The sequence below is a fragment of the Myotis lucifugus genome, unplaced genomic scaffold (assembly GCF_000147115.1).
Source record: "Myotis lucifugus unplaced genomic scaffold, Myoluc2.0 scaffold_41, whole genome shotgun sequence".
Lineage (NCBI taxonomy): Eukaryota > Metazoa > Chordata > Mammalia > Chiroptera > Vespertilionidae > Myotis > Myotis lucifugus.
The window spans coordinates 1,669,682-1,694,511 of NW_005871089.1; the positions used below are offsets into that span (position 1 = coordinate 1,669,682).

The 24,830-nt window shown below is 36.8% G+C and overlaps 1 protein-coding gene across 1 annotated transcript in view; it reads left to right on the top strand.

Moving 5' to 3' along the window:
• Positions 1–24,830, top strand: part of LRRC49 (leucine rich repeat containing 49) — a 170,716-nt gene that overhangs the window by 18,420 nt on the left and 127,466 nt on the right. Inside the window, 4 exon segments of the mRNA XM_023753166.1 lie at positions 1,033–1,139; positions 1,142–1,235; positions 5,545–5,611; positions 12,452–12,595. Coding sequence (XP_023608934.1) covers positions 1,033–1,139; positions 1,142–1,235; positions 5,545–5,611; positions 12,452–12,595 — 412 coding nt within the window.

Sequence of the window (24,830 nt, forward strand, 5' to 3'; positions counted from 1 at the left end):
CGGCCATCATGTGTGAGGGTCATGATGGTCAATTTGCATATTATCTCTTTATTATATAGGACTAGAGTCCCGGTGCACAAAAATTTGTGTACTCAGGGGGGTCCCTCACCCCGGCCTGTGCCCTCTTGCAGTCGGGGACCCCTCAGGGGATGTCCACCTGCTGGCTCCCCGGGGGAGCGGGCCTAAGCTGGCAGTCAGACATCCCTCTGGTAGCCCGGGAGCCCTTGGGGGATGTCCACTTGCCAGCAGGGAGCAGGTCTAAGCTGCAGTCGGACATCCTTAGCGCTGCTGAGGAGGCGGGAGAGGCTCCGGCCACCACCGCTGTGCTGGCAGCCATCAGCCTGGCTTCTGGCTGAGCAGAGCTCCCCCTGTGGGAGCGCACTGACCACCAGGGGGCAGCTTCTGCATTGAACGTCTGCCCCCTGGTGGTCATTGTGTGTCATAGTGACCAGTCATTCCCAGTCTTTCTGCTGTTAGGGTCAATTTGCATATTACCCTTTTATTATATAGGATGATTCTTTGAAACATCTAAACCTCTGTTACATAAGGCAGTTACATTGAGTGTTTTCTGATGTTAAGTCAATTTTATGTGAAATAATTTATATTGGAGTTTTTTTCAATATAATGAGAGCTTAGGCTTCATTTTAATAATTATCCTTGTTAAAGTATATTGGCTTTTATATGAATGACTAGAGGCCTGATGGCACGAAATTCAGGCAAGGGTAGGCCTTCCTTCCCCCAGCTGCTGGCACCGGCTTCCCTCTGGCACCTGGGCCAAGGCTTCCCTCGCAGCCCTGGCTTCATCCGGAAGGTTGTCTGGAAGGACGTCCAGAAGGTTGTTTGGTCTAATTAGCATATTACCCTTTTATTATTATAGATTTATAATTAGATCTAGGATGCTTAGTTCATGGAGGCAAAAAGTGGCTCTACTTATCTTTTTCTCTTCATAACATGGGAGCCCAAAAATATTATTTGTAAGAGGGGGCAAGCTGCCAAATCAGAATCTTATTAACTTTTTAAAATGTCTTTTAGGCAAAAGCTGACTGTATGTCCTGTTATCGATGGGGAAGAACACCTTCGTTTATTGAACTTTCAACACAATTTTATAACTCGAATCCAAAATATTTCTAATCTGCGGAGGTAATATTCTTGGATTTATATGATAATCATATAGAAGAAATTAGTGGGCTTTCTACTCTCAGATCCCTCCGTGTCCTTCTGTTGGGGAAAAACAGGTAACTTTTATAGAGCAGTTTTTGTCTATTATACTTAGGATTAATGTTGAGTTGTAGGTGTTTAGATGGCAACTCAGAATTGAAAAATAGTTAAGAACCTAATGGACTTAATTTTTGAAAGATTATTTGAATGAATTAAGATTCAGTCATAATTTGTCTTATGAGATTTAGTCTGACAATTAGTTAAAACAAATAACATTTATATAGTGTGTATTTTGTTATTTCCATTGCTTTCCAGTGTCAAAGCTTATATGTAAGTAAATAGCAGATTTGGCCTTTATGTTTTCTTAGGCTATGTTTTAAGCATGTTGTATTCACTTTAGACATAAGTATTTCACTAGTGATTCTCCTTAGTGCTTGACTGAGGATAGACATTTCTTACTTTGTGATCGTCAAATTACTGATTGATTTTTGTTCAGGTGGTGTTTTCAGTATATATTCAAGATTACATCCTATATGAATGTCCCCAGTTCTTTTTATAAGGTTCTATTATGTGTACAGCTACACAATTCCTGCCTAATTTCCTTGAGATTTTGTTCATGACTTTTCTCTTCATTCTGCTTCACTGGATGCAGAATGCCTAGAAAGAAGAGCTGTTCGGCAAAAATCTAAAAATGATTTTTATATTATCAAATAATAAAGTTTAGATGTGGTATTATACCCAAGCTTGGTTCCCCTCCATCTACCTTTCCCCCTCCCCCCAGCATGGATCTTGCATTACCTGTTTATTCTCATTAGCCAGCAGTAATATAAGATACTTTTCCCAAGATTATGTCCTAATCTGTTCTCTGTGGTTTCTTGAAAGTTCCCATTGGTGTAGTCTATCACCTACTATTGGTTCAAGTGTTAAACTAAGCAATATAGTACCACGAAGGAATTTGGGGGAATTATAGGATTATAGAGTATTAGGACTTGAAGTGACCAGAGAGATTAGCTCTCTTATTTTGCAGATGGAGAAATGGAGATGAAAGGTGACTTCTGCAAGGTTAGATATGTACAAACTAAATACCGTAGGAGTATGCCCCCAGAGCAGTTCACTGAGTAAAGTGAGGTGTAAACTTTTCATACATCAAGGCATTTCCTTCTAGGTGCTCACTGTTATCTCTCCCAGAGATTTCATCACTCGCTTCTGATTCTTGGAGTTACTGATTTGTTTCTCTAGCTTCCATTTATTCTGCAGTACCATTGCCTTTCTACCCTCCATGTCACTGTTTTCATGACATTGTAAATCTCCTTTTCTAGTTTTAAACTTAGTGTCTAGAGCTGCTCGTTTCCTAGGGTTTTAAATTATCTCTCAATCTACTTTCTTTTCCTGTGCCTCAAAGACACCAGTGTATTGGACCTTTTAAATCTTTTTAAAGGTCTCTTTGCTCCTCCAACTCTCTGGGGCCTACTGCCCTTCTCTATATTCTTACCATTGTTCAGTAAAAGCAATCTAATGCAGTTTCTTTTTCCTGCCTTCTAGTCCTTCATCCTTTTGTTTGTTTGCTTGCTTTGGGTCATATTTTACTTTAATTTTCCCATAAAGAAAATAACTCTTATTCAAGTTCTTGAATAAAAAAAAATCAGTCAGAAGACAACTTTCCATATTCTCCCAACTGGCAGATTTCTGAAGTATCAGTACAATGCAAATCTTGATCCCTTAAACATTTATCTAATGCTCTTCAGCCAGCTGACTTCATCAAGGCAAGGGGCCTTTGAGTCTTGAAGATGGAAATCTATCCTGAAGCAGTACTTTAGTAACCATTAGGCAAACCTGGCTGAGGACTGCTGAAGAGAGAAGCTCATCTGCCACCCTGTGCCCTCATGTTCGTCTTGGTGGACTTGTTGCCCTCTGCTGCTCAAGTCCAGAAACTTTTCTTCCTCCCACATTGCAAAGCACTGCACTGTCTTCTAGTCTAAGACAGTGGAACCATATATGAACATCTAGGGTAACCAGATGCCTTTAAGTTCAAACAGCTCCAATAAATATTTCTGCTGAAAAGCTAGAAAGACCCGGCTATGCTATATTTGAAGTTTACATTGCTACTAACGAACTCCCAACCCCTCTGTATGACTTTGCTGTTGAAGTTCTTGCTGTCTAACTGTTCTGCTTTCTGTATCCTGATTATCCTTGTGAGATCTTCTGGTGCCCTCATGATCACAGGCTAATGAATAGAACTCTGAATTTTCTTCTGATCACCAAGGACTGTATATAAAACTTTCCGCCAGACCCTGTGATTCCATTTTTCTTTCCTTTTGATTGTTTGAGGGTTCCCACTTATGGATTTGTCTCTGACACCTGGAAAGCCTCACCTTCATATAGATCTGTAGAAGGGACCTTATCCTGCTGTCAGTAACATAATGCAACCTGCAGAGACAGGCTGTCATAAATTTCTAGAGTTCTGTCGCTACTGAAGTGATATCTGAGCCTTGCCTTTTTCTAGTTTCAGTTTTGTTCAATGGGAGAACTTAAACAAAATTTCCAGTCACATTGGTGTTAATGTAAAAATCTTCAACTATTTGGGAACTGACTAGGATTCTGCAAATTCCTCACATCAGTACCTAATCTGACCATGGCCTCCTAGGTCATGGGCTGATACCTCCACCTGCCTCTGAATTCTTTAGAATTTTATCTGCTTTTGTGTCATTTCAGGTCCTAGGGGTGTATGGCAAAAGCATTTCATGAGAATAAGACAGCAAGATATTTAGTTGGTTTTCAGTTTAACTGACTGAACAACTTGTCTATTTTTATTCCTATTCACCTGGGCAATCAGAATCTGAAGTGAAAGTCATAAAGCCACTATGTGTCAAAGCTAAGAGAATGCTTGAAATCACAATAGACTGGGACTGTTTTACTGGATAGCTTAGCAGCATGTGAGGCCCTGGTCTTCTTTGGAAGACCTGTTGCACATTTAGGTTTCTGTGATGGGAGTGCCTTAAATGTGCCCAGAGTTTCCGGTCAATACAGAAACATTACATTGATCCTCTAAATCAGAGAAATATGGGCTGGGACAACCTCCATCACTGCTTGTGTATAATTTCCAAATATGTTAAAAATATAATTCTTAGACAGATAGATACTAATTCCAGGACAGTTTTTTAATTAACTCATTGATTAGGAAACCAATAGGATGACAAAACTGGTTCAAAGGAGGATAAAAGAAACTGATATATAGTCAATGAAAAATGACAAATACTGGAATAAGATTGTTAAGTTATAAACAGGTTAACTTTCCTATTAGATATAAATAAATTATATTTATACTTGGCAAAAATCATACATCAGTTTTCTACGAGTTAGTATATAACTTTACAGAATTTGGGCTCTGACCCATAGTGAATAGATGTTTTTAGGTAGGTTTGTTGACAGTGTTCTGACATTGAGAGGACCTGCAGTCATTTCTTAGCCTTCTTTTCAAGGTCTGGTTATCAACATTGAGTAGTACCTTTTTTTCTATATTCACATATCACAGTTTTATAAAATTGTTTTTATACTATGTGTTTGTCACTTGAATACTTATATTTTATTACTTATGTTTTCCAATGTTATTAAATGGTCTTTGAAAATATAATTTTATAGCTGCATAATCTATATGGGCATATATGTAATAATTTACTTATTTTCCTTTTTATTAGATATTTATAGTACATACTTTTTTTGCTCTAATGCTGTAATGAATATTCTTGTCCATCTCTGATTATTTCCTTAGTATTTTCTATTAGGTAGGTGAGTTCACCCTCATAAAGCTCATATGAGGGCAAATTGAGATTTGATAAGAAGAAGGTCTATGTTTGAGGGCATTACTTTTCAAAATGTGATCCCTCAACCAGGAGCATCAGCATTACCCAAGAACTTATTAGAAATGCAAATTTTTGGACCCTGTCCCAGAAACTCTGGAGGTGAGACTTAGCAAGCTATCTTTTATCAAGCCCTCCAGATGATTCTGATACACACAGAAGTTTGAGAACCACTGTTTTAGGGAATTTGAGCTTAGGCATATAAAAGAATTGAATAAAAGGCTTCTCTAATAGCTCTGAGGTCAGCCTGCATCACTCTCTCCTAAAGCCCAAGGTGCTTAGAAGAATTGCTCTTTTCTAAAGATACATTGTTTAAGCTGGGGGGACATTTCCTCTAGTAGGGCTGCATATTTAACAATACAATTAAATTGATGGGAAATATGTTTTACGTAATATATTTATGTAGATAGATAGCTGTAGTTATTTCTATTATCTGTGTTTATAGGGAATAAATAAATACTTTAGCATATTTTGATTTACAATAGATATGATACATCTACATTTCTATTCTATTTACTCTGATTTTTAGAATCAAAAAAATCTCAAATCTGGAGAATCTAAAAAGTTTAGATGTCTTGGACCTTCATGGAAATCAGGTATTGTAAAGATTTTTTATTTTTTTCTTCTTTGAGAAAAGTCCAGGAAAATTGACATTGCAAGAGTTTTAAGAATTATACTGAAATTTTCAAGTTACTTTACTGATTCACTGAAATGTTAAGCCTATTTTTATAAGATTTGGTAATTCCTTATCTTATGATATAGAAAGCATTCGAAATTTTTATAGTAATGACAATTTTGTTTCTTATTTAATCTTTTATCAACTTATTTTAAAATATACATTATCCAACCTCAACTCAAGACTAGAATATTACTAATGATTTTCTTTTACCTAGGTGTTCTTCCTTTATTTTGAGATAAGAACTTTTTGGATTTCACATTTATCATTCTTTTTTTAGTTATTTTTAGTTGGTTTTATCACATATATGTATGCCTAAATAATATATCATTTAGTAGCATTGTCTTAATTTAAAAAAGGTATCATAGTGTTGTCATCTAGTTTTTTCAGATACAATATTATGTTAATGGAATTCATCTTTTTTATTAAGTAGCTGTAGTTTATTCATTTTCACTGTTGTATGTTCCATGGTGTGGTTAGATGAAAACTTTTTTCTCTAGTTTATTATTGATAAACATTGGTTGTTTCCTTTTGTTTCCTTTGAGAATCGTACTTCTAAGAGCATTCTTGTACATGCTTCTTCCGTATACCATATGTACTCTGTAGTATAGATCTAGAATTGACATTGCTGGATTAGGTTATTTAAATGTCTAACTTTAATAAAAGATAATGCCAAATTGTTTTCCAAAGTGGATGCACCAGTTTATACTCCCACCAGTACTACATAATAGATCCTGTTACTTCACATCCTTTTCAACATTTAAAATTGTCAGACGTAAATTTTTTCCAATTAAATTTTTATAGTGTGCCCTTGTGATTTTAATCTATATTTTTGATTACTATATAATCTGGGCTCATTCTTCAATTCAGTCACTCAACTTGTCTACTCCCGTATCTGTCTATCCTAATTTCTCTATCTGATTTATTATGTTCCCCCTCCTGTTCTTTTCTTTCAGAACATCTTGGCTGCTGCTTTTTTAACATTTTGCTCTTCCATTTACATTTTAACCTTTGAAATGTGAATATTTACTTAGGAATAGCTCCATGAGCAGAAGTTCATCTTACCCCTAAGGTAGTAAACGTACATTCTGGGACGATCCAGGAGTCCCTGCCTGTTGATGATCAAGATCTGCCATTGCCAATTGCAGTCATCCAGGCACAAACCTCAGTATGATCCTTGGGCTCTCTAAGCTGTTAATCCCAATCATTTTGATGAAAAGCTAATGTAACTAATTAAAACCTTGATAGATCTAGATAGGCCACTTCTGCCAGGTTATCTTGTGCCAGCCCCATCTGTGTGTCTGTCTGTGTGTGCACCTTATGGGAGGAGTGTTGGTAGCCTGTCTACAGGCTGGTTAGTGTCACTCTAATACAGGGGAAGTTGCCCAGTTAGATGGTGCTGTAAGGGGCATAAGAATTAAAGAGTTTTGCCAGTTGGAGAAAATCATATGCAAAGCACTGAGACTAAAAATAGCATGGTATTTTTTTACTGCTAAATAATTTAGCAGGTATTCAGGAACGGTGAAAGGTGAGGTAAGAGAGGTAGGTAGAAGCCAGAGTGTGGAGGGCTTTGTATTGTCATACTAAGGAATTGATATTTTTTCTTATAGCCCACTATTTTAAGAACTATCCATGACTATTAATAGTGAAACAATGTCTAACTCTTAAAAAATTGAATTGGGTAGTTAGAAAAACTGAAAGAAAAATAAGTGTATAATTTTTGTCTTTTGAGTTTACATCTGTTGGAAATAAAAGTGATACTTGGTTTACATTGTGAAAATGTATTTGTTTTATGCGTGTGAAAGCATCTTGAGGAATGATGGTAGTGTTCAAGAAATAGACTTGGGTTGATCTCTTCCATTGTCACAGATTAGGGTGGTGGAGGCCTGGGACAGGGGTTATGGGTAGGTTATTAGGGGTCAATAGGAGAAAAAAGGGGACATATGTAATACTTTCAACAATAAAGATTTTTTTAAAAAAAATAGACTGGCGAATGGAATGAGATGGAGGGAAGTGAAATTGGAGACAACACTTGAGAGTCTAATCCACTAATCTTGGTGAGAAGTGATAATGGCTTGGGTTAAAGTAATAGCAATAGGGACATAATAAGGGGGCAGATTGGATAAATATTTAAAAAGTAGAAACATCAAGATTTAGCAATTGATTATATGTGAGTAGTGAAGAATGCAAATGAATGTGGGAGGTTGACTCTCCATTTCTTAACCTAAATTTTATTTGGTCTACTAGAATTTGTTCTCTTGGTCAATGCCTGTTTAAACATGGAAACAGATGTGCTTCAAGAAAAATCTGTTCTTTCAGGGCCATCTTTCCTTCGGGAAGAGCTTGCCCTTTCTGTGATTTCTTGCCTGGAAGCAGACATTCACCCTTTTTGTCATTGCTGAGTAGGAAGGTTGTCTTTATCCAGACAGAGCAGTCTGGGTCACTCTTACAAAAAAGGTAAGGCTGGAGTATCCAGCCTTCCTAGATGTACAGTAGGTCCTCGGCTTACGTTGGAGATCCATTCCTACAGGAGTGACGTAACGCAATTTTCTTCGTAAGTCGGAACCCACCTATGTAAGCACCTAGTCACTCACATGGAGCATATACACAGCAGTAATGAAGTGAAACAGTAAAAAATATTTAAAAGAAAGATAACAATTCCTGACCTTTACTTGTGGTAAATAAAAAAAAATATAGCACATATGTACATACGTCGAAATGACGGAACTTTTTTGTATAAATAAATGGGAGATGGCAACATATTTCAAGTCGGACGTAAACCGAGGACTGTCTATTAAGAAGCTCTGCAGTCTGTCTTGCAACCTTCACTCTGATCAGTGTGACCCATAATTGGGCTTTCTAAATTCCCATCATCCCTTCTTGCTATGAAGTTTATTCACTAATCAAGAACTATGTTCTCACCCTATACCACTGTTTGCTTGAAGTTTCTATCATTTGCTGTATGCTTGTGACTTTGTCCATGGCTGTAATGGGTAACAGACTGTTTTCTAAAAGAAACGCCCCAGTATTATTAGCAGAAGCAGGAAGACACTATGCCAGGGGTTGGCAACCCCTGGCATGTGTGCCAAACATGGCACGCCAGTAACTTTTGCTGGCACGCGAAACCCTCTCTTATAATCTTCCATTTACAATTTTTTTCTTAATATCGACTTTTTTATTTTTCAGATAAATTCAGTGCAGGTGCATCTTAGATAAATCCTTAGTGAGGATAGCCAGGGGTTTGTTAATTCTATTAATCTTTTCAAAGAACCAGCACTTTGCTGTATTAATTTCTTCTATAGTCTTTTTGTTATGTATTTCATTCAATTCTGCTCTAATTTTTATGATTTCCTTTTTTTCTGCTGACTTTGGGCTGCTTTTGCTCTTTTTTATTAGTTTTTTAAGATGTGATAATAGGTTGTTTACTTGAGATTTTTCTTGTTTCTTCAGATAGGCCTGCAATGATATAAACTTCCCTTTTATTACTGTTTTCACTGCATTCCAGAAGTTTTGATATGTCATATTGTCATTCTCTTTTGTCTCGCTATATCTTTTGCTCTGACCTTTTATTTCTTCCTTTAACCCAGTCATTTTTTAGTAGTATTTTGTTTAATCTCTAAATATTTGTAGGGGTTTTTACTTCCTTTCTGCAGTTGTTTTCTAATTTCAAAACATTGTGGTCAGAGAATATGCTTGGTATGATTTCAGTCTTCTAAAATTTGTTAAGGATAGGTTTGTGTCCCAACATATGGTCTATCCTTGAGACTGTTCCATGTGCACTAAAGAAGAATGCATATTTTGGTGTTGAGATGAAAGGCTCTGTATATATTGATTATGTCCATTAGGTCTAATGTGTCATTTAACAACGATATTTCTTACTGATTTTCTGTTTGGATGATTGATCTAGAGCTGTCAGTAGAGTATTTAGGTCCCCTACTACGATTGTGTTTTTTTCAGTTTCTCCTTTTAGTTCTATTAGTAGTTGCTTTATATATTTTTGTGCTCCCTGATTGAGTACATATATATTGAGAAGTGTTATGTCTTCTTAATGTACTGCCCCCTTCATCATTATAAAATGTCCATCTTTGTCTCTTATTACTTTTGTTATCTTGAAATCTATTTTCTCAGGTATAAGTATGGCTATACCTGCTTTTCTATGGATGCTATTTGCTTGGAGATTTATTTTTCACTTTGAATCTGTTTTTGTCTTTGCAGCTTAGATGTGTATCCTGATGGCAGCATATGGTTGGGTTTTGTTTTTGATCCTGTATGCTATTACTTACCTTCTTATTGGTGAATTAAGTCCATTTACATTTAGGGTACTTATTGATGTATGAGGATTCTCTATAACGATATTATTTTTTGTTTTCTGGTAGCGATGTGCCTCCATTGGTTCTTATCCTTTGTGTTTCTGTCTGTTGTTTTTCATACTTTTTTTTTCTTTTTTCCTCTTTTTTTAAGTTATGTGTTTCTGTGTGTGTGTGTGTGGTTACCATTAGGTTTATGAAAAAGAAAGTTTCATATATACATTAGTCCTTTTTTTTAATGCATCTGATATCCATCCTTCTTTGCAAATTGAGACCTCTACCCCCTCTACTTTTATGTTACTGTTATCACAGATTATTTATTTATGCTGTAAGTCTGTTGATGATCTTACTCATAGTGTTATGGCCTTATGCTCTTTGTTTCAGATAGAATAACCCCTTTGAGTAATTCCTGCAATGGAGGTTTTCTGGTGATAAATTCCCTCAGCATCTGTACATCTGGAAAAGTCTTTATTTCTTTTTCATATTTGAAGGATGACTTTGCTGGATATATTATTCTAGGCTGGTAATTTCTCTCTTTCAGTAGTTTGAATATTCAGATCCACTCTCTTCTGGCTTGTAGCATTTCTGCTGAGAAGTATTATGATATCCTAATGGGCTTTACTTTATGGGTTACTTTCTTCTTTTTTCTGGCTGCTTTGATAATTCTTTCTTTGTAATTAATTTTGGCAGTTTTAGTACAGTGTGCCTGGAGAAGGTCTTTTTGGATTAAGGTAATTAGGTGTTCTGTTTGCTCCCTGGATTAAAGGAATTAGCTCTTCCCATAGATTTGGGAAGTTCCTTCACATCAACTGTTAGAATAGGCTCTCTGTTCCCTACTCCCTCTCTTTTACTTCTGGAATACATATTATTTCTGTATTGCTTTCTGATGGAGTCAGATAGTTCTTGTAGAGTTCTTTTGTTGTTGTTTTATGCTCATGCCTCTATTTTCTTCCCTCTGCATTATTTCTAGATTTCTATCTTTGATATTACTAATTCTTTCCCCATCTGGTCTGCTCTACTTCCTATGCTCGCTAGTTCATTCTTGATCTCTTTTATTGAGTTCTTCATCTTCAGACTTTCTATTTGGTTCTTTTTTAAAGTTTCCATCTCTTTGTTTCCTTATTTGGTGTCTGATTTTATTAAACTGCCTATCTGTGTTTTCTTAAATCTTGAGTTTTTCAGAACTGCAATCTTGAATCCTCTGTCATTTAAATAACATATTTCTATGTCTTTAAGTTTATTTTTTAGAGATTTTCCATTTTCTTTCTGAGCTGCCTTGTAACCTTGGCTATTCATGGTATTCGATGGATTCCTTCTCTGTCTAGGCATCTATGTATGATTGGCACTTTTCTAATAGATTGGTAAGAAGTCTCTCTTTGTTTTCCAGTAGGTGGCATTGGATTTTAAGTTATTGTTGTTGTTTTTTTTTTGGCTCTCTTGCACTTCTCTGGTGTTTCAGGTTTCTGTGGGGGTGGTGGGAAATGGCCTTTGTTCCCTGAGAAGGTGGGCGCTTTCCCTGAGATCCAGTCACCCAGGTCTCAGGAGACTAATCTTATAGGGGAACATGGTGGGCAATGTGGCTCCAAATTTGTGAAATCTCAGTGCCGTCTCCCTTGGCCATACGTTGTTGGCAGTGTAGCCTCATTGTGCAGTTGTGGGGTGAGCTGGAGGAACCAGGCTACCTTCTTTATTGCTTTGCCCTCTGAGCAATGGCAACCAGTGGACCTTCGCAGCATTCCCCTGAACCTCCAACCAACCCTGATATTAGTAGCAGAGTGTTCCTTTCACTCAGTGAAAAAGTGTTTCCGTAGTACAAGTTCTCAGGTTTGCAGAAAATGTTCTCTGCAACCCTACATGATGGGTGAGGGGAGGCAAGCTTTTGGTGGTTAAGGGAAGGCGGCCAGGCTCCATGGCCAAATAACTGTGGCTTTACTTGTGTGTTTCATCCCTGCCCAGGTCACTGGGCTCACCTGCAGCTTATACTCTCCACTCCTGCAGGAATGCTGACTAAATCTCTTTCCTCCTCTGAGTTGAAGGGAGTGCCATTCACAACCTGACTCCTCTTCTCTCTGGGCTGAGCCCTGCAGTGAACTTCTGGCTGCAAGGCTGAGTCCATGGCTCCTTGAGCTCTTCTCACTTCTCGCTTCCCCTGTTCACTCCCACTTGCTCACCTTTATATGTTTCAATGTGCAGATCTCAGATGTGTTTGTGAGTTGAGCAGGGAATCCTTTGTTGAATTTTAGCTGTTCAAATTGTTGAAACTTCAAGGGGAGAGACCAAGGGGATCTCTCATGCTGCCATTCCTCTGATGTCACTGAGATGAGAAATAGATTTTTAAATGTCTTCATATAAATGGTCACTTAGTCCAATGGCTGTATAGTTAAGTTTTGGTTTTTATAACATACATATCTGAGATTTATGTCTGCTAACCATCTCTTCCTCATCTTTAACAGATTGCCAAAATCGAAAATGTCAATCATTTGTGTGATTTGAGAGTTTTAAACCTTGCCAGGAACCTTTTAAGTCACGTTGATAATCTTAATGGGCTGGATTCACTAACTGAACTTAACTTGCGACACAATCAAATCACTTTTGTGGTAAGTATTAAAATGGAACCAATATGTGATTCCTGGCCATTCCTTTAGGGCAGTGGTCAGCAAACTGCGGCTCGGCAAACCGCGGCTCGCGAGCCACATGCGGCTCTTTGGCCCCTTGAGTGTGGCTCTTCCACAAAATACTGGCTCTTCCACAAAATACCAACTTCTGCGCATGGGCCACGAAGTTTCAATCGCAGTGTACGTGCACGCCCGCATGTGGTATTTTGTGGAAGAGCCACACTCAAGGGGCCAAAGTGCTGCATGTGGCTCGCAAGCCGTGGTTTGCCGACCACGGCTTTAGGGAAATGAAATAAATATTATAGCATTGATTTATGCAAAGCAAGCAGCTCAGGTAATTCTGTTTCCTTCTGAATTTAAATTGCAGACATAATTATTAAGCTTTATATTTTTTGATTTTGGGAAGTATTTATGTGTTTTCTATTTTAAAATATAAATATAAAATTAAAAACAGAATAGAAATATTATCAGTAAATGAATCAGCTAGTGTAAATGTATACTGATCCTTTTCTGTTTTATCATGGGTATGGAATTCATATGAAAGAAGTTTATTAAGGAATGCTGATGAATTGTTGCAAAGGGAAAAAATAAGGAGTTTTGGAGCTGTGAAGGCATGCATAAATATCATATTCTTTGCAATTTTTATTTTTTAAATCTATTTTTATTGATTTCAGAGAGGAAGGGAGTGGGAAAGAGATGGAAACATCAATGATGAGACAGAATCATTGATTGGCTGCCTCCTGCATGCTCCTTACTGGGGTTCAAGCTTGCAACCCAGGCATGTGCCCTGACCGGGAATTGAACCATGACCACTGAGCACACAGGCTGGGCTTATTGCAATTCTTAAAGAGGCAGCTTGGTATAGTGGAAATGCTTTAAAAAAATAAGAGTTGGGTAAAGTTTCTTATTTATCCTTATATGTATACTCACAATTTCCTATAAATTAATATGCATCATATTTATTATCCTGACAATGATACTATATGTATAATGTTTTAAACTTTTAGAAATTGATATAATTTTGTTCCAGGTGAAACTGCCATTCCTTTTCCACCTCTGGTCCTACTGTAGTAGTTATTAACTATCTCCATAGATAAAACACCTGCACTCTCCATCCTTCCTTGACAAATATTCTTTATTTAGAGACCAGATCCCAACTCTCCAACTAAGGGTTTCCTCCGCCACCTGCTCTGTAGGTGGTTATATGTGTGCATGGCTGGGGTAGAGGTGGGCTGGGGGTGTGGGGTGGGGGTGTGTGGATTTGTTGGTATTTCTGGAATAGCTGTTGAGTAGACAGAACTTTAATTACACTTCCACTTGATTCAGTCAACCACCAGTCCACACCTGTGCTTTGTATGTACTGATTTGGAGCATGGAGCAGGATGGCATTTTGTCAAAAAGGATTGCCGCCTTTGCAATGCAGCAGCTCTTTTGTGAGTTCTGAGCTGCAGTTTTCTCTGTTCAAGATTATCTCTGATATTATCCTCTCTGCTTTTCAGCTCCCTGAAATTCATCAAATGTTGATCTATTATTGATAACTCTCTCTTTTTTTAAAGCATTTCCATGGATTTACTCATTTTGTGTTTTTTGTTTGTTTGTTTGTTTTGCTTCACCCATTGAATCTTGAGAAGGACATGAAATGAATGCACTACGTATTTCACCATCTCGTTAGAGATCTTGTTTTTTTGGATGTAGAAAAGTTGTTTGTTAAATTTGATAATCTTTTTCTTGGAAATTTTAAACCACATGTCATTTTAGTTTACATGGGATTTTCCCTTTTAAAACATTATAAAACATTAAAGACATTCCCAAAAGAATAGGAATATTCTAACATTTGTATATCCACTAATCAACTTAATAAATAAAAATGTTTCAAATAATAGTTGAGGCCTTCTGTGTAACTCTCCCGCATCACATTTTCTTCCTCCTCTGCAGAGGTGACTACAATTCTGAATTTGGTGTTTATTCCCATGCATGTCTGTTTTTTCCCCATATCTGTATGTATCCCTAAATAATATGAAGTAATTCTTTTGCATGCTTTTAAATGTCCTATAAATGGTATCATCATAGTAGTGTATGTATCTTCTGTAAGTTGTTTTTATTAACATTATGTTTTGAGATTTATCTATGTTGATACCTGTAGCTCTAGTTCACTAATTTTCATTGTTATATAGTACTACATTATATTATTGTAACTAAATAGTCATTCTTCTATTTATGGAAAATAATATTATTTTTAACTTTTGGTTATTAAGACTGATGCAGATAACTTTATTTACATGTCTTTTTGTGCCTGTGTATATAACACTGTCTCTAGGTCAGTGGCTTTCAAACATTTTTAGCCATAATTTATGGCAATAAAACATTTACATTGAGGCCCACTTATTTAATACATATTATGTGAGTCCACTATAAATACCGGGAGCAAGTGTTTCATGAAACTACACCTGCCCTTGCTGTAATCCATTCTGGCATATCCTATTTGATTTGATTTTGTCTCATTAAAAATGTTGGTCTCAACCTACTGAATTGATTTCTTGACCAATAAAAAATTGGTTGCAACCTGTATTTGAAAAACAGTGCTCAATGGTGGATACTTAAGAGAAGCTTGCTGGGTGCCAGGATTATGCACATTATTACACTTTATCAGATAACTCCAGGTTTTTCCCAAGGTGATGGTACCAAATTACATTCCCATCAGTACTACCTGAGAATTTATTTAATTTCACATCTTTGGTGAAACTTGATGTCAGACCTTTTTATTTTTGCTAATCTTTTAACTACGAAATTGTATTGCATTGAGATTTCAGTTTGAATATCCAGTGAGGTTGGCCTTTCATCCTTTTTCTTCTTTAGTATTGAGATTGCCCCTTTTCTGAATAGCCTTATCCTTTGCCCATTGTAAAAAGTTTTTGTTTTTTACCTTTTCCAGTTGATAAAGAAACAAATCTCTTTTATTTCTGCTGTCTTTTGAGGCACAGAAGTAAAAAACATCCCTTATAAGGCTGTGGACAAAAAGATATTTTTCTATATTGTCTAACAAAGTTTTAAAGTTGGTCTTTAAATGGATTTTTGCTTGTAATGTACAGTTGAAATCCAATTTCATTTTTTCTTCATTTATTGAAAAGTGAATTCTTTCTGTCTTTCCCTCTGCCTTCGATAGTATCTCCGTCTAGCAAATTAAATATCCACATATGCATGGGTCTGTGCCTGGCCTCTCTGCCTGTCTGTCTGATATCTATCCATGTTTCAATATAACACTCGCTTAATAATTGTAACTTTCTATTTTGTTGTCGGAGCTAGTAGAAGTAGATCCCCAATCTTTCTTTTTCTTCCCTCTCCTTTCATTCACAAGCTGCTTTCTTTCCTTCCTTGTTTTTTAAAATATATTTTTATTGATTTCAGAGAGGAAGGGAGAGAGAGAGAGAAAGAGAGAGAGAGAGAGAGAGAGAGAGAGAGAGAGAGAGAAACATCAATGATGAGAGAGAATCATTGATTGGCTGCCTCCTGTACACCCCACACTGGAGATCGAGCCCGCAACCCAGGCATGTGCCCTGACTGGGAATCGAACTATGACTTCTTGGTTCATAGGTTGACACTTAACCATTGAGTCATGCTGGCAGGGTCCTTCCCTACTTTTGAAAAATAATCTTGGTCCTTTCTTCTATATACATTCTAGAAATAGCATATCAAGTTTTATGAATAATCCTACTGATCTGTTTGATTGGAATACCTTTGAATTTGAAGACAATTGACTTTTTAATGATTTTTAGCCTTCAGTGTCATAATATGAATATATAATATTAATATGAATAACATAATATTAATATTGTACCTTTCTCAATTTATATATGTCTAATTTAATTATTTTATGCTTTTCTCCATAGGTAGCTTATTATTTTTTTTGTTAATCCTCACCTGAGGATATTTTTTCCATTGATTTTTTTTTTTAGAGAGAGTGGAAAGGAGGGAGGGGGGAGGAGGAGGAAGAGAAAGAGGAAGAGAGAGAGAGAGAGAGAGAGAGAGAGAGAGATCAAACCTGCAACCCAGGTATATGTTCTTAACTGAGAATCAAACCTGCGACTCTTAGGTGTGGGGGCCAACACTCTAACCACTGGGATACTGGGATACATTGTCCAGGGCATTTTTATTTTGTTTTCTTTAGATTTCTTCCCAGATATCTTATACTTTTTGTTATTGTAAATTTTTTTTGGTCAGAAATAGGTTTCCTACTGTTACTAGTATATGGAACCACAGTTTATTTTGGTTCATTGATCTTATATCTAGCAACCTTGCTCTAACACTTAATAATTTGAATAAAATATCTGTAGATTACCTTAGGTTTTTAAAATTTATATATATATAATTTATTTTTTTGTTAATTATATATATATACATATATATATAATTTTATTTTTTTACAAACAATGATAGTTTTTCCCTATTGTAGATTTTGTATCTTCTTGTTTGACTGAACTTCCAGTTTGACTGAATCTCCAGTACAAAGTTGGGTAAAGAAGTAAAAGTACCTTATTTTTTATTTTAAAGGGAATGCATCACTAGCTGTGTCTGCTAAATGCCATTTATCAGTCTGAAGAAATTATCCTTTATTAGTTTGCTTAAGGTTTATATTATGAATGGTTGTTGGGTTTCATTAAATGATTTTTCTTCAATTCTTATATTGATCATATGGATTCTTCTTTAATAAATTAAATTTGAAGATTGTAAGATTTTGTAATAAGTCATTCCAACATTTTTGGTCATTATGTATGTTATATACATTACTGATTTTGTTTGTTAATAATTTATTTACAATATTTACATGTATATTAATAAATGAGATTGGCCTGTACTTTCTTTTATTTTTATTGTTCTTTTCTGGTATAAAGGTCATACTAGCCTCGTAAAGTATATTGGGGGCGCTTCCCATTTTAATTGTGTATCTCTATTTTGGTTTCCTATCTATAATAATAAAAGCATAATATGCTAATTAGACCAGACAGCCGAACGGCATTCCGGATGTCATTCTGGACAAAGCCACCATGGTGGGGGCCAAGGCAGAGGTGGTTAGGGGCAATCAGGCAGACAGGTGAGCATTTAGGGACATTCAGGCAGGCAGGCAGAGTGGTTAGGGGCGATCAGGCAGGCAGGTGATTGGTTAGGGGCGATCAGGCAGGCAGGCAAGCAATTAGGGGTGATCAGGCAGGCAAGCAAAGGTGGTTAGGGGCGATCAGGCAGGCAGGCGAACATTTAGGAGCACTCAGGGAGGCAGAGGCGGTTAGGGGTGATCATGCAGGCAGGTAAGTGGTTAGGGGTGATCAGGCAGGCAGGTGAGCAGTTAGGGGTGATCAGGCAGGCAGGCAAGCAGTTAGGGGTGATCAGGCAGTCAGGCAGAGGTGGTTAGGGGCGATCAGGCAGGCAAGTGAGCAGTTAGGGGTGATCAGGCAGGCAGAGGCAGTTAGGGGTGATCAGGCAGTCAGGCAGAGGTGGTTAGGGGTGATCAGGCAGGCAGGCAAGCAGTTAGGGGTGATCTGGCAGGCAGGCGAGTGGTTAGGAGCCTGTGGGATCGTGCCTAAACCGGCAGTCGGACATCTCTTGAACAGTCTCAGATTGTGAGAGGATGCAGGCCGGACTGAGGGACCCCACCCTCCCCCCACATGAATTTGAATTTCGTGCACCGGGCCTCTAGTTTAGTATAAATCTCAGTTTAATATGAGATAAAGATGATCTGTTCCTGGAATATTTGTAGAATTTATCTGTTAAATAGGGTAGTTTTAAACTATTGAACTCAGTAATAATAGTGGGCATCAGTTTTGATGTGTAATAGTTTTCTTTCATCTAAATTTACATTTTTTGTGTTCTATTTGTAGTCATGTCTTCCTTATCACTTCTAATGCTTATTTGTACACTTTTTTTTTCTTGATCAATATTACCTGAGGGCTGTGTATTTTACTAGTGGTTTCAAAGAACCAGCTTTTGGCTTTATTGAACCTCTCTCATAGCTTTTAAAAAATATTATTTTGTGGATTTTTGATGTTATCTCTTATTCCCTCTATTTTCTTTCTAAGGCAGCAGTTCTCAACCTGTGGGTCGCAACCCCTTTGGGGGTCGAATGACCCTTTCACAGGGGTCGCCTAAGACCATCGGAAAACACATATATAATTACATATTGTTTTTGTGATTAATCACTATGCTTTAATTATGTTCAATTTGTAACAATGAAAATATATCCTGCATATCAGATATTTACATTACGATTCATAACAGTAGCAAAATTTCAGTTATGAAATAGCAACGAAAACAATTTTATGGTTGGGGGTCACCACAACATGAGGAACTGTATTAAAGGGTCGTGGCATTAGGAAGGTTGAGAACCACTGTTCTAAGGTTTTGTGCTGGATATTTGATACATTTCTTTTCAGTCTTTTTAATTTTTTAATATGAGCCCTTAAGGTTATAAATTTCCCTCTTAAGAACCACTATAGTTTCTTTCCCCAAGTTTTGCAATTTAGTAGTTTTATTATTTTCTGAGTTACAGTATTATTTCTTCTTTGAGCTATGTGCTATTAAGAAATATATCTAAAATTTTTAATATGGATTGTCTTGTCATTCTTTTCTAATTTATTTTAGTGTGGCTAGTGAATGTGGATTATATGTAATTGGTTCTTTTACGTTTGTTGAGGTTTGCTTTATTACCTTGTTAATACTTATAGTCAATATTTATTAACAATATATTTGCCTAGTATGTACTCAGTATTTGAAGCTATGTTTCTAGGTGTACGTAAATTTAAAATTGGTGCATTTTCCTGGTAAATTGTTCCTTTCCTCATTATGTATTACATATTTTTATTACTCCTTCATTGAACAACAATTTTTGAGCATGGACCATATGCCAGACACTGTTCTAGGTATGTAGTGTATGTATCAGGAAGCTAATAATACTTCTTGTCTTAACATTTATTTTGTATAATGTTAATATCAGCTTTCTTTTGGTTACTTTTTCCTGGTATATCTTTTTTATTCCTTAACCTTTTTAACATTTTAAATTTTGACATAATTTCAGAAAATGTTGCAATAATGGTATAATAATAGTTACCAGTAACTGTTATTCAGATTTTTTAAATGATAGCATTTTAGTACATTTGCTTTATCCTCTCTCTTGATCATTCTCTCTCTCTTTCTTTCTCTTTATATCTATCAATCTTTCTGTTTCTCTTTTTTTTCTGAACCATTTAAGAGTAAGTTGCAGGCATTATACATCCTTATGTTCACATATTTCAGTGTGTATTTTCTAAAATCAAGGAATTTTCCTATGTAACCACCTTACAGAAATGAAAACCAGGAAATTAACATTTTATGATACTACTAGAGGCCCAGTGCACGAAATTCATTCACCGGTAGGGTTCCTAGGCCCGGCCGGCAATCAGGGCCAATCAATGGGGTGACTTAAAGGTAAGATGGGAAACCATAAAAATCTTAGAAGAATCCATAGGCAGCAGAATATCAAACATATGTTGTAGCAATATCTTTACCAATACAGCTCAGGGCAATGGAAACTAAGGAGAAAATAAACAAATGGGACTGCATCAAAATAAAAAGCTTCTGCACAGCAAAAGAAACCATCAACAAAACAACAAGAGAGCCCACTGCATGGGAGAACATATTTGCCAATGTTATCACCGATAAGGGTTTAATCTCCAAAATTTACAAGGAACTCATGCAACTTAACAAAAGGAAGATAAACAACCCAATCAAAAAATGGGCATAGGACCTTTTCGAAAGAGGACATTCAGAAAGCCAAGAGACATGAAAACACGCTCAAAGTCACTAATCATCTGAGAGATGCAAATCAAAACAACAATGAGGTACCACCTCATACCTGTCAGAATGGCTATCATCAACAAATCAACAAACGACAAGTGCTGGAGAGGATGCGGAGAAAAAGGAACCCTACTTCACTGCTGGTGGGAATGCAGACTGGTGCAGCCACTGTGGAAGACAGTATGGAGTTACCTCAAAAAGTTAAAAATGGAACTCCCTTTTGACCCAGTAATCCCATTTCTAGGAGTATATCCCAAGAAGCCAGAAACACCAATCAGAAAGAATATATGCACCCCTATGTTCATAGCAGCACAATTTACAATAGCTAAGATTTGGAAATAGCCTAAGTGCCCATCAGCAGATGAGTGGATTAGAAAACTATGGTACATCTATACAATGGAATACTACACTGCTATAAAAAAGAAGGAATTCTTACCATTTGCAGCAGCATGGATGGAACTGGAGAGCATTATGCTAAATGAAATAAGCCAGGCAGTGAAAGAAAAATACCACATGATCTCACTCATGTATGGATAATAAAGAACATTATAACCTGATGAACAAAAAGATAGATACAGAGGCAGAGAAGCATTGAACAGACTGTCAAATTATAGTGGGAAGGCTGAGAAGTGTTGGTGGGGGGGTGGGTAAGAGATCAACTGAAGGACTTGTATGCATGCATATAAGCATAACCAATGGACACAAGACACTGGGCGGAGGGGGTGAGGGCACGTGCCGGGGGGTAGGGGAGGCCGGGGGAAGGTAAATTGGGAAAAAAAGGAGACATATGTACTACTATTTGTAATATTTTAAACAATAAAAAAATAAAAAAAAAGAAATGGGCAAAGGACCTAAATGGACACTTCGAAAGTGGACATACAGAAAGCCAAGAGATATATGAAAACATGCTCAAAGTCACTTATCATCCAAGAGATGCAAATCAAAACGACAATTAGATACCATCTCATACCTGTCAGAATGGCTGTCATCAACAAATCAACAAACGACAAGTGCTGGAGAGGATGCGGAGAAAAAGGAACCCTACTTCACTGCTGGTGGGAATGCAGACTGGTGCAGCCACTGTGGAAGACAGTATGGAGTTACCTCAAAAAGTTAAAAATGGAACTCCCTTTTGACCCAGTAATCCCATTTCTAGGAGTATATCCCAAGAAGCCAGAAACACCAATCAGAAAGAATATATGCACCCCTATGTTCATAGCAGCACAATTTACAATAGCTAAGATTTGGAAATAGCCTAAGTGCCCATCAGCAGATGAGTGGATTAGAAAACTATGGTACATCTATACAATGGAATACTACACTGCTATAAAAAAGAAGGAATTCTTACCATTTGCAGCAGCATGGATGGAACTGGAGAGCATTATGCTAAATGAAATAAGCCAGGCAGTGAAAGAAAAATACCACATGATCTCACTCATGTATGGATAATAAAGAACATTATAACCTGATGAACAAAAAGATAGATACAGAGGCAGAGAAGCATTGAACAGACTGTCAAATTATAGTGGGAAGGCTGAGAAGTGTTGGTGGGGGGGTGGGTAAGAGATCAACTGAAGGACTTGTATGCATGCATATAAGCATAACCAATGGACACAAGACACTGGGCGGAGGGGGTGAGGGCACGTGCCGGGGGGTAGGGGAGGCCGGGGGAAGGTAAATTGGGAAAAAAAGGAGACATATGTACTACTATTTGTAATATTTTAAACAATAAAAAAATAAAAAAAAAGAAATGGGCAAAGGACCTAAATGGACACTTCGAAAGTGGACATACAGAAAGCCAAGAGATATATGAAAACATGCTCAAAGTCACTTATCATCCAAGAGATGCAAATCAAAACGACAATTAGATACCATCTCATACCTGTCAGAATGGCTGTCATCAACAACTCAACAAATGACAAGTGCTGGTGAGGATGTAGAGGAAAAGTAACCCTTGTGCACTGCTGGTGGGAATGCAGACTGGTGCATCCACTATGGAAAACAGTGTTGAGCTTCCTCAAAAAATTAAAATGGAACTCCCATTTGACCCAGTAATCCCACTTCTACGAATATATTCCAAGAAATCAGAAACACCAATCAGAATGAAGATATGCACCCCTATGTTCATCGCAGCACAATTTATAATAGCTAAGATTTGGAAACAGCCTAAGGGCCCATCAGCAGACAGATGAGTGGATTAGAAAACCGTGCTACATCTACACAATGGAATACTATGGTGCTGTAAAAAAAGAAAGAACTCTTACCATTTGCAATAGCATGGGTGGACCTGGAGAGCATTATGCTAAGCAAAATAAGACAGTTGGAGAATGAAAAATATCACATGATCTCACTCATTTGTGGAATATAATGAACAACATAAACTGATGAACAAAAATAGATCCAGGTACATAGAAGCATGGAACAGACTGTCAAACCTCAGAGGGAAGGTAGGGGACACTGGGGGTGTGTGGTAAGAGATCAACCAAAGGACTAGTATGTATGCAAATAAGCATAACCAATGGACACAGACAGTAGGGGGGTGAGGGCATGTGCATGGAGGGTGGGGCTGGAGCTGGCGGGGAGAGGTCAATTTTTTGGCAGTTCTACATTTGCTTTCTGAAATTTCTACTTGCTCATACTAACTTTCCCCCCCCTTAGGGTAGTAGCTTAGCATAGTCAGAAAGTTATTAAAGCCCGAGTTGAGTTTGTGTCTTTCAGCAAGTTTTGCCAGGAGTGATAGGGGCATGAATGCTAAGGACCATTTTTTATGAGGAGTCTTGTTAGATCATGCATGTGATGTAAATTTGAACTACAAATTCAAGTGAGAAAAAAACCTATGATTATGAAATTGAGGCTTTTTTTTCTTTTTCTTCATAGCTATTAAATCTATCTGTCCTAGATTATAAAGACTAGAAATCTAAAAAATAAAAATAAATAAAAGACTAGAAATCTATGTAGTCAGAGTATCAATGGCTGTTATCAATATAATTTCCAGTTCCCTTTTATTTTTTCTTTGTGTGAGAGGATCACAACAGTACATAGAAGAAAAGCAGACTTGAAGAGTAACTTGCAGCTAGATTGATATTTATTGCCATGTAATGGGGAGTAAACAAATATAAAAAGCAGATATGCATATTAATGCCTTTGGGTAACAGACCAAATGGGCTTTTCTTCATTGGCATTTAAACACAGTCAAACCTTTCTCTACCATCTCCTATTTATGAACAATTTGGTTCTCAGCCAAGTTGTGCACAGAAAAAATGTCTAGGTTGTGAACCAAACTTTGGTTTTTGAAAGATCTCTCAGGCCACAAAAAAAGGAGAGAATGCTTTTGTTGTTGGGGGAGTCAAAGGTTAGCACAATTTTAAAACATAAAGAGGCCATCTAGTGCAACTATTGCTAAGAGTGTGAAAGAAATAATGATCACAGGCAGTTGAAAAGGTATAAAAACTGTTGTTGATTTGGATAAATGTCAGCATTTTGGAGGCAGCAATATATAAACAAACAAAGATGCTGCACGGTGACCTGAAAGATACCCCTGGAATGAGTGCTGAACGTGATTTAAGGCTAGTAGGAGGTGGTTCGGTAAACTTAAGAAAGGAAGTGTTTATTTGTAGATTAAACAGTACATTAGACATGTACTGTGTATAAGAAAGATTAAAATGGCGTCATTTGTGGGTCTGGAATGGATTAATTCAATTTACATTATTTCTAATGGAAAAAAATCATTCGGTTTTCGAAAAAATTGCTTCTCAGACAGCCTATCGGAATGAATTGAATTTGAGAACCGAGGTTCCACTGTATATGATTAGAGTCATTGATATGATGGCTTACACATGGTATTCCTCATATAATATGTGTCTCTGTCACAAAGTGATGAGTGTAGCAAGTAATCATGTTAGAATTAATTTAATAAACCTCTTTATAAAAAATATCACTTTTCCTTTGTTTTTTCCAAACTTATTATGCTTTGTTAATAAATTAGTTTTCCAGTTCTCAAAATTAAATCAATCACCCCTATATATTTCTTACTCTGACTTTTTTTGTATGACAGAATAAATAACAAGATGAGAGTAACTATGATTTTATTATAGTCATCTTTGTCCTACTTCATGCATGCCAAAGCCTTTGTCTCTTTGCCTTTCTTCTTCCTTATTCCTCTGCAGGAGGTTGCTCTAAAAATAGCTCCAGAAATAGATGTTATACACATGGTCAGATTGCTGAATCATTTAGTTCTTTTGTGAAGTTTAAGAATGTGGAAAACACTGAGCAGAATAGGACAGGCATATTTATCAAATGGCAAGTTATTATGCTTTTGAAGAATAAAGAATTATAATCTCAATAATCTTGTAGCAGTTTTATTTAAATCTATTTTAAAATGATTATATTTTAAATA